Here is a 10,018-nt window from a genome sequence, read left to right as displayed (position 1 = left end):
TCCCCTCTCTACCGGTGTGTGCAAAGAGTAGCTCAGGACCACCCCAGAAAGCATGAGGAGGGCAGAATCAGGCCTAAAATAACCGTCCTACTAAAATAAACCCCACGTCTCTATTTATAGCCAAACTTTCTTTCGAGTAGTGTAAAAACCTCCAGCATCCAAAACGACGGGGGAGAACAAGGCTAAATTCAGCTGAGCTCCTCTGCGTTCCAAGGACCACAACCAAAGGCAATAAATCTCCTTCCAAAACCGTGGGGGATTCTTCATTACTCCAGAAACAACAACAACAACAACAAACAACAAAACGAGCGTCTCTTCTTCACCTGAGGGTGTTGGAGAAGTCACACAGGGTCTTGGAGATGTCGTCCTCATCGCTGCATGCGTGGACTAACGCAAAGGAGCTCTGCGTGGGGAGGGGGCTCGGTTTGGGGCTGAGCCCACCCGTGGGGCTGGGATGGGCGCTGTGCCCAGGCAGCGCGGCCGCAGTGCTGGCTCCTGTGCTATGGGTTCATCCCTCTGCCTCGCTGACATTGCTTCTCTGGGATGGGAGAGAGATGGAAAGGCCGGGCTTTGCTGCGAGGTGTTGGCACCAAAGTGGTGGTTAGAAGGGATGCAGGTGGAGAAAATCACCCTGCTCCATTGCTGCTGCTATAGGGGATGCTAAAACCAAGGGGAGCTGAAACTGTGGAGGTGAGCAACTCCACAGACCCTTTATCAACGTCTCCCTTTGTCAACGTCACCCTTTATCAACATCTCCCTTTATCAACGTCACCCTTTATCAGCATCCCCTTTTATCAGTATCTCCTATCTCCCTTTGCTTCCAGCCTTGATACACATACTTTGTGTCTATTGGGACCCGAGCCCAGGTCTGAGCCATCTCTGGGAGCTGACATGGCCTCTTCCAACCTCGCAGGAACCTCCTCCACCTCCTTCATGTTGCTCTTACCCTATTTAATAAACTTTTCTTCTCTGTGCCCAGAAACCAGAGTCAAACCCACGGATGAAATCATCACTGAGAGATGTGGCAAGACCCCCAACCACGTCCTGGTGTACATGTTTGTGCCACCGAGCTCCGAGAACTCCAAGGAGATCCTGAGGACAGTCGCTATCGAGAAGGAGTTGGCGGAAGAGGTGGAAATCTATAACTGGAAGCTGATTAAAGGTGAGTCCCATAACAAAGCCAACCAGCAACGGGGAATCTGCTTGGATATCTGGTGCTTTCCAATCATAGGGTCATTAAGGCTGGGAAAGACCACTGAGATCACCAAGTCCAACCGTCAACCCATCACCAGCATGCCTACAAAGTCGAAACCTGCTGACAGCAGGCTGGCTTTTCTACTCCCCCCTTTTACACTCTTTTGTTGTTGTCGCATGCAGATGTGGGGTTGGAAGCCACTTTTGATCCCAGTGTACCCAGCCAGAAGCTATAACACCATCCAGTGGCACAGCATGGTTGAACTAGGCGTTGATGTTTGGGCAAGATAACCTTAGAGATCTTTTCCAATCTGAATGATTCTATGGGCAAACAAGGCAGAAGCTGTGGGGCTGTTCCTCAAAACCCACCTCCTTTTGTGCTAGACACATGGGAAACTGAAAAAAAACCCATGTATTGTCGTCCTTCTGTATTTTTGCTTTTGTTGTGCCCTACCTGTGCACACAGCCACCTTCAGAGCACGGAGCTGGGTGTCTTCTGGACACCTTTAAACAAATATTCTGCTCTTCTGGGCATGTAGGTGTCTCAGTTCACCCCTTAAAGGAGTTCTTATCCTTCTTGGGGCTGTTCGCAGCCTTATTGAGACTGTAGCCCTAGTGGGCAATGTTGGTGGTAGTTGGTTGGACAAGATGATCTGAGAGGTCCTTTCCCAACCTTAACAGTTCCATGATTCTATGGTCTTTCCAGTCACGTGGGGTGGATGCATGTGTATTAATCAGAGAAATTACCTCCAGAGATGGAGCTGTGGCTGTCGCCATGTTCCCACCCACCCCCCCTTCATCCCCCATGTTCCTCCTCTCTCCATCCTCCCCCAGCACAGCGAAGCTTCCTTCACAATGGCACCTTGTAGCTGGAGGACAGCTGAGCTGCACTGTCTGGGTTCTCCCCCCCACCCTTTTCCGCTCCTTGCTGCTTGGCAGAGGTCACCACCCAAACCTTCTTGCCACCTTCTGAGGCCAAAAGCTTCGTGTCTGCACGGAGCTCCCAAGCCCTGCCAGCCAAGGACAGGGGAGGCCCTTGTCCCCGAGGCCAACACAGCTCTTTTGCTTGGCAGAGCACAGTGTTACTATTGGGAAAGAGCATGAGCTCAGTCACATATGGATTCCACCTCTCCATGGTCCATCACTCTACCAACAGAGCAGCGTGTGTGGAGCAAAGAGCCTGCAAGTCACGCCTGGAGCCTTTCCATCCACCTTTGTATGGGCTTACCATCCTACGTGGCCTCCTCTATTTCTGTGCTGGGATGGTTTCCTCCTCGAGGCACCGAAATAGAGGAGAAACTGACAGCAACACCCAGCCCAAAGCTCTACCCACCTCCCTGGTGATGCCCCTGCGTGAGTCACGTTGGGGTCTTCCTCACAACTTTAGGGGGTCTGAATGGCTCAGGAGGTTTGAAATGTGATTTTCTGATGTTTTGGAGAAGGAAGTTTTGCAAGCAATGAGGGTAAAATGGATGGGATCAGAAAGAGACCAGCATAGCTCAGAGGCTCGTCTTTGCCTCCTGTACTTGGAGGTGCAATGCCCCATGGACCTCTTTCACCCTGCTAGGCTGTGATTAGACAAAGACCCGAAGATCCATTTTTATCCTGAAAATCTATGGCTCTGGGACCTTCAGCCATCCCCACCTGGGTGTATTTTCTTCTGGTGTGTGCTTGGAGATCTCCTGCCACAGTAAATCTATGGTCCGTGTAATTTCTTCCTGAGCCACAAACCCTTTCTATAAGGAAAACTGTTCCCAACATGATCCCTGTAGATCACACTCCTGTGTTTGAATTCTGCACTGGGTTTTTGGGGACAGCAGACTCCTTTCCCCTGATACATTCAGTGATGCCATCAGCTCCAGCCCATGTCATCTCCTCCACCCTCTAATCAGTTGTTCCTTGACATTAGTAATATCTGGTCCTTTGGTTTGGTTGTTAGCTCATTCCTTGCACTACATGGTATTGGAATCTATCTGCTTTTTGCCCTGAGGTGGTGCACAAAGCACCAAGTGGGGTGAGAAGAGGCAGCCCCACCACCTCCCTCCATCTCTTCCTCCTAAGCTCAATGCCAGGGTCTGTTGGGCAGAAAAGCAAATGGGATCCTGGGCTCCATCAGCAGAGGGGTGGCCAGCAGGGACAGGGAGGGGATTGTCCCTTTCTGCTCTGCCCTTGTGAGGCCCCATCTGCAGTGCTGCATCCAGGTGTGGATGCCCCGTCCATCCCTGGAGGTGTTCAAGGCCAGCTTGGATGTGGCCCTGAGCAGCCTGGGCTGGTATTCAATGTGGAAGTTGGTGGCCCTGCCTATGGTGGGGGGGTTGGAGCTTCATGATCCTTGAGGTCCCTTCCAACCTGGGCCATTCTATGGTTCTATGATCTGCTGGCATTGCCCAGCCCTCGCCACCCACAATCCTCATTCTTCACCAGCTCCATCCCATCTTGTCTTTTCCATCACTTACAGACCTGGGTTAGGTACTCACAGACAGGGTCAGTGGGCAGTATTGGTGGTAGGTGGATGGTTGGACTGGATGATCCAGAGATCTTTCCCAACCCGAATGATTCTGTGATTCCATGGGCAGACAGAGCAGACTATTCTCATCCCCTTGCAAGTGCTGACTCGACATCCGCGTTCCTCCATAGCTCCCCAGCTCCTGGAATGTGTCAGAAATGACCATCCAGAGACCACACATCTCAGCCAACTCTCCGGGGCTCTCGAGTGTAAATTATCCAGGTTGGTTGATTCAACGATGTTTATCTCTTGTGGCTCTTGTTTAAAACAACCTCCTGGTTACTGCTGGAAAGTGCTTCATCAGCCCCAGGGCTGCGAGCACACCCTCCTGCTCCTTTCTAAGTATAGACAGAAGGATTTATGGAACACTTGTGCCTTCCTTGCGTCATTAACACTTTTATTATCTCCATCCAGCGTCTCCTTTTGTTACTGGTAGGACTCCATTTCCCGACCCACTTACAGGGCTTATTAATAGCCCAACCAGCCTCATATTTCTCCCGATGCATTAAGACTTCCCGTATTAACTTTCCACACTCTGCAGCATCCCATTTAGATGGATCACACGCTGGTTCCCATCCATTACACACTCACCCGATGTGTAACTGCTGCTGGGAAGCAGGAAGGCCTCTTACCCAGACAGAGGGGAACAACATCAGACATCAGTGCGATGCGGGGCACGTGGGAAGGAGCTGGGCGAGGTGTGGGGAGGATGTGCCCCACATAGCTGCCCTCTTCATCATGCTCCCATCCAGGGATGAATATCTCGACCCCTAATCCCACAGAAAGGTCACTTCCATTGCTAAATGTGTGGTTTTCTCCCGTCAGACATCTGACTCAGGCATCCCCTGAATGGGACAGTGCTGGCGTGGGCTGAAATATCCATCTGAGGTCGGCCATGCATTTCCTGTCCTGGAGAAGTTTCAGAGCTGGGGGCAAAGGAATGGAAAAAAACTTTGGTCCTGGCTGCTTCCAGGGCTGGGCATGGTGGTCTTTACCAACAGTAATGGTTCTGTGAGTCTAGTAAAAGGAGGCAGCAGGGGATGAGAAGGACCCCCCATTGATTGGGTGGTGTGGGGAGAACAAATGGAAAGGAAAGGGATCCCAGACCTCATTGATCTCAGCTTTGTCCCTGTGATCGTTTCTTGGAGATGAGAGCTCCTCCAGTGCAGTTTGGAAAAGAGATTTCTCCCAGTCCTACGCTGGGCATCCCAACCTCTCAGTGGGTTTCAGTGGACCCTGAAGCCTATATCCTCAGGTTGAGCATATCAGGAGGGGGTGGAGGTGTGCGCCAAAGCCACGCTGAGCCCTACAGCTCCACAGCAATGCCCCCGTGCTTCTCTCCGCAGGGATATTTCACTTGATCCAAACCAAGAAGATCAGCAAACAGGAATTCAAGCAAGAAGCGCAGAACTTCAGGCTGATCGCCAGGACGAACGAAGGTAAAGAGCCCCTTTGTCCCCATGCTCCTGCCAGGTCCCACCACCCCGTGCTCTCGGTCAGTGGTCACATTTTCTCTTTATGGGATTGCAAAGGGCAGCCAGCTTTCTAAAAGTGGACGTGCTCTTGTGAAATCCAAAGGCGAGATCCCTCCAGAGCCCGTAAAACTGTTTGGTTTTTATATCTGATCCGTCTGGTGTGACGGGACGGGGAGCGAAATTATGCGAGGGATTTGAAAGAAATAAACTCTGGAATATCTTTGAAAATCATTCTTAATGTTCTTGGATGTGCGTAAATGTTACGGAAAGGAGGAATGCTGGTGCACATGCCGAGAGTGCCTGCGCAGAACGAAACTGCTGCGCTGTTTCCCGCTGGCTGCCTCTTTTCCTGGGCTGGATTAGGGTTTAATGGGTCAGGTTGGGATCGAGCCCATGCTTGTGTCGTTCAGTATCTGTGGGTCAGGGTATTGGCTGCCTACTATGAACCAGTTCACCCAGTGATGGTGTGGGTGGAGGTTGGTTTTCACCTCCAGCCCAGTTGAGACAGCACCTCTTGGCCACGCGCTGCAGGATTTTCAAGTCTCTGCTTCCAGGTTGGGCTCCACATTTGAATGGGGTCTCTGCCCCTCACTGGGACTGTGGGGAGGTCAGTCAGCTCTAGGGAATGCAGAGAAGGGCTGAGCTTTGTCCAGCATCTCTGGGATGCACAGCAGTGCTGGGTCTTTAGGGGAACAATGGTGGGGGCTGGGGGGCTCCGTGTTGGTTTTTGAGGTGATGCTTTTGCTTTGCAGGGAGTGTTTTCCCAGGGAAGCCCTGGAAATTTCATTGATTGCGCTGTTAATTGCATTATGAGAGGTTTATGGAGCTCTGCTTGAGAGTAGAAACTTAGCTGGAGCAAGGAGGGGATAGGAAATAAGAGATGGGGGACGGGGTGAGGGAGGGAAGGGGGGGAAAAGAGGTGAGATTAAGAGGATAGAGCATGGGAATAGTGCGTGAGGGATGGAGGATGTGGAAAGGGATAAGGAATAGAGGATCATTGGTCATAGAACAGCTTGGGTTGGAAGGGACCTTAAAGACTGTGTAGTTGTAACTCAAGGATAAGGGAAAGGGAATGGGGAAAGAAGATAAGGAAATGAGATAAGGCATGGAGAGAGGGGATGGGAACAGAGCATGGAGAGAGGGAATAGGAGTGGTGGATAGGAGATAAGAGATAAGGGATTGGGGGATGGGGGGAAGAGGAAGATGGTAGGGAACAGGGAGCAGAGGGTAGAGGATGGGGATAGCTGATAAGGGGTAGAAGTTAAGGGATAAGGAGTAGTGGATAGGGGATGGAAGATAGAGCATTGATGATAGAGGATGTGGACAGAGGATAAGAGATAGGAAATGGTGGTTAGGGTAAGGGTTGGGGGGTAGATATCATCTCTGTCTGCAGTCCCCAGTGTTCTGATGGGAGACATCAAAACCCTTCAGCATCTCTCGGCCCCAGACCCATTGTAGTTGTGAGCTGGCAAAGCCCAGGAGCAGCGCGTGGGGCTGCTGATGAGCTGCCCCAGCAGCCCCCAGGTGCAGTGGGTGTGATTCAGGGGGCAAACATATTTGCTTTCCTGATGCCAGTAACTGAGGGTGAGTGCTAACGAGTGTCTGCCTTTGCTCACCCAGGTCACTGGAACATCTTCCAAGCCCAGACATCAGAGCTGAGGATGACAGAGAGTCCAGAGAAAGAAACAAAGAACTTGTAATGAAAAAAACAAACAAACAAACAAAAACCAAGAAACAACTTTAACTTAGCTATTGATTTATCTACACCCACACACACATACACACCTACACATATATACGAAGAGAAGTTGCATTATTTAATAGACTGGCACAGCAATAAGAGATACTCTAGTGTAAATGGCAGCAGCTCCAGCAGATGAACCAAACCCAACCACCAGCACCGTGTCCACACCGAAGCCACCATGGCAACATGATGTCCCTTGGGGTGCTCCACTGGGACTGGAGGAGGCCATCGTGTCTCCTGTTGCTGAAGGAGCCGGGTGGGCAGAGGGGGAGTGCAATGTGAAGAGAGGAGGCATTTCTGGGAGCACTGGAGCCAGCGACCAAGCGGGATGAGAATGTGCTTCAGATCACTGCTGGCGCTGTGATGACCTGCAAGGGGAGAAGATGTAGCCCTTGTCTCCTTTCTTGGAGGCCCCGTGATCTGCAAAAGTGGGTTGTTTTTCCTTTGGCCAAATACCCTCCAAAGAGTGTTGAAAAATCTTGAGTCTTTCCTCCTGATTCGTAGGATCGTAGAGTGGTTTGAGTTGGAAGGGATGCCTAGAGGCCATCTGGTCCAAATCCCCAGCAATGAATGGGGGCACCCACAGCTCTCTCGGGTGCTCTGTTCCGTCCGTTTCCCTTCTCTGCATGTCATTTTTGGAGGACCCACCTGCTGACATCATGGAGGGGAGCCAGGGGCTTGGGGTGATGGCACGAATTTAGGTCCAGCAGCACCAAAACTGCTTCTCATGGTGTGGGGGTGGAGGAGCTGCCACCCAATCACTGGCACCATCTCTTTCTGTCCCCTGTCCCCCCTGCAAGAATGTAACCTCCAGCACTCGCTGCTCGCTGGCTCTGAGACTCCAAACACTGCACTAACGAAGCGTGTCATTATGCTCTATATTTATCTATATCCTACATACTATCTTCTGGGCTGTATTCACAGGAGGAGCATCTCCCAAAGGGCAAACAGGGCCATTCCTGCAGCACGGAGAGGAGGGAGTGCAGCAGCACCTCTCTCTCCCAGACTGGAAATAGCTTTGGGGGATTTTCAGGTCGTTTGGGTACATGTATTTATCCCCAGTTTTCTTGTTTTATTCTGTTTTGATAAATCTATTTATTTGGAGATCCGGATCTGTCGGGTCAATCTGATTAAAGCGCCTTTTTGATTCATCCTCCAGTGCCAGCTCTCCTTTCCACATCTGTTTTGGCAAGAGGGGTGCACAGGGTACCCCAGTCTTTGGTGGGGATGTTCCCCTCTCACTGGGGCGTAGCAGGGTTTGGGGATGATGCTTTGGCCACGTGGATTTGGGGAGCATCTTTGCAGACCCCTTTACCCAGCAGAGATTTACAGAACCTTTCCCATTTCCAGGGCATCCCCCTGCCCTACAGCAACCCTAAGCCTGATTCCAGATGGGCTAGAGGTGGCTTAGGGCTGAAAACCAAGCCCAGGGATGGCAGCAGGGATCAAGTGAGGGCTGGGGGCAAATTTGGGCCAGGAAATGGGAGATTCTGGCACGCTGGATTGCTGCCTAAGAAAGCTGCTAAGTGAGTGCGTGTGCTGCTCTTGGAGAGATGACTGCACACATGGGGCTGTAAAAGGCTCAGTGTGAGCAGCTCCTGCCTGAGGACATCAGTGCTGTCCTGTTTGCTCTTCACTGTGCTCTCAAAGAACAGGAGTTGCTGCCATGGGTTTGGGATGCAGATAGAAATCTGTGCTCATCCCAAGGATGGAGGAGCAGCACTGGGGCAGCAGGCAGGCAGCAAAGCAGCTGCAGTAGAGCATCCAAGGACCGGTGAAGCACTGTGCCATCATCCAAGTGATGGGGGCCCATCTGGTTGGATTTACCCAGGGAAAACCCACAGAGCCTGATTCTCTGAGCTATGTATCCCTGGGGTGAAGGCACTGTCCCATTCAGCACTGCCAAAGGAGGATGCTGCCAGCCCCATCACAGCCTGACCCTTCACTCATCACTCTCATTAACTCACGCCTGTGTGCTTCTAATTAAAGTGAGCTGAGGGCCAATTTACGCTCATTTACTGGAAGAAGTGGGCACTGGAAATGAGGATGCTCAGTTGGGTTCCTTGGGATGGGTTCACTCCTGGGGAACACCACACAAACCCTGCGCTGTGCAGCTCAGATGAGGTTTGCTATGGATATCTCTATAGTGCTGAGCCTCATGTAAGCTCCTGAGCCCGCCTCTGGGGTGGAAATCAGCTACAGAACCCCTTCACCGTTCCCAAGTGGGTGACAGATGGAGATTGGGTCTGGCTGCTCCATGGGCAGCAGAAATGCCACTTGTGAGGAGCAGTGGCACAGGAACCTGCCTGGGGCCAGCTCTCTTCCATCCCTTCTATAGAAACCCAACTGATATTGCATAGACCAATGTTCACTGATGGGCTGTGTACACTCTGCCCTTGCCACTGTGCTTGCACTTGGTCCTAGGCATGGGGCCATGTGTATCCACCACAAAAGAAGGACCTGGAATCCCTCAGGGATGCCATTTGCATGCTGTGACTCTCCCATCCTCCAAGAATTTTCCTTGTCCCCCAGACCCATTGCATCCCCTGCCCCTGGCTGCCTACAAGTGGCATGCCATCTTATCCTCTGTCAGCTGGCTTCGTGTCACTGCCCACCCTGTTGTTGTGAGTTAGACTTTTAGTTATCCCTTTACTGCAGCCCAGCACTGCGATGCTGTCATAAAAGACACACCATCAATTTTGTAGTGAACAATAAAACATTTCTGCATTGGCTGCTGTCCCCCTCACTCATAGCAGCAGCACGGATTGAAGAGTGGAGCTGGAGGAGCTTACAGCTTGCTAAGTCCCAGTCTCAGCTGCTGGCTCCTCACAGCCTGGTCAGGGCCTCAGTGATGCTTTTTGGGTGGTTTGGTTGGAGGAATGGTGCTGGAGCAGCACTGGTGGAATCTGAGGGATGCAGCCATATCTGGTGTAGAACAGCTTCTCTGCACCCAAGGAGACCCCAGAGCATCCCCTCTGCTTCCTGCATGATACAGAAAAGCCTCTTACCCATCTGCTGGGCAACAGGGGGCTGGGGGTGGGCTCAGCTCTCCCTCCAGATGACAGTGCCCATGGGTTTCTTAGGTGGGTTCCTCATGTT

The 10,018-nt window shown here is 51.7% G+C and overlaps 1 protein-coding gene across 1 annotated transcript; it reads left to right on the top strand.

Annotated features, from left to right (window-relative positions):
• The first annotated feature begins 891 nt into the window (after window positions 1-891).
• On the top strand, window positions 892-8,070 carry CHRDL2 (chordin like 2). Its single transcript, XM_072345049.1, has 3 exons — window positions 892-1,162; window positions 5,047-5,139; window positions 6,796-8,070. The coding sequence occupies exons 1-3, from the start codon at window positions 892-894 to the stop codon at window positions 6,873-6,875; spliced, it is 444 nt and encodes a 147-aa protein (XP_072201150.1). The 3' UTR covers window positions 6,876-8,070.
• Window positions 8,071-10,018: the final 1,948 nt, after the last annotated feature.

Source organism: Excalfactoria chinensis, chromosome 1 (assembly GCF_039878825.1).
Source record: "Excalfactoria chinensis isolate bCotChi1 chromosome 1, bCotChi1.hap2, whole genome shotgun sequence".
Lineage (NCBI taxonomy): Eukaryota > Metazoa > Chordata > Aves > Galliformes > Phasianidae > Excalfactoria > Excalfactoria chinensis.
The sequence above is the reverse complement of the archived record's forward strand: the minus strand, read 5'-3'. Positions and strand labels throughout refer to the sequence as shown.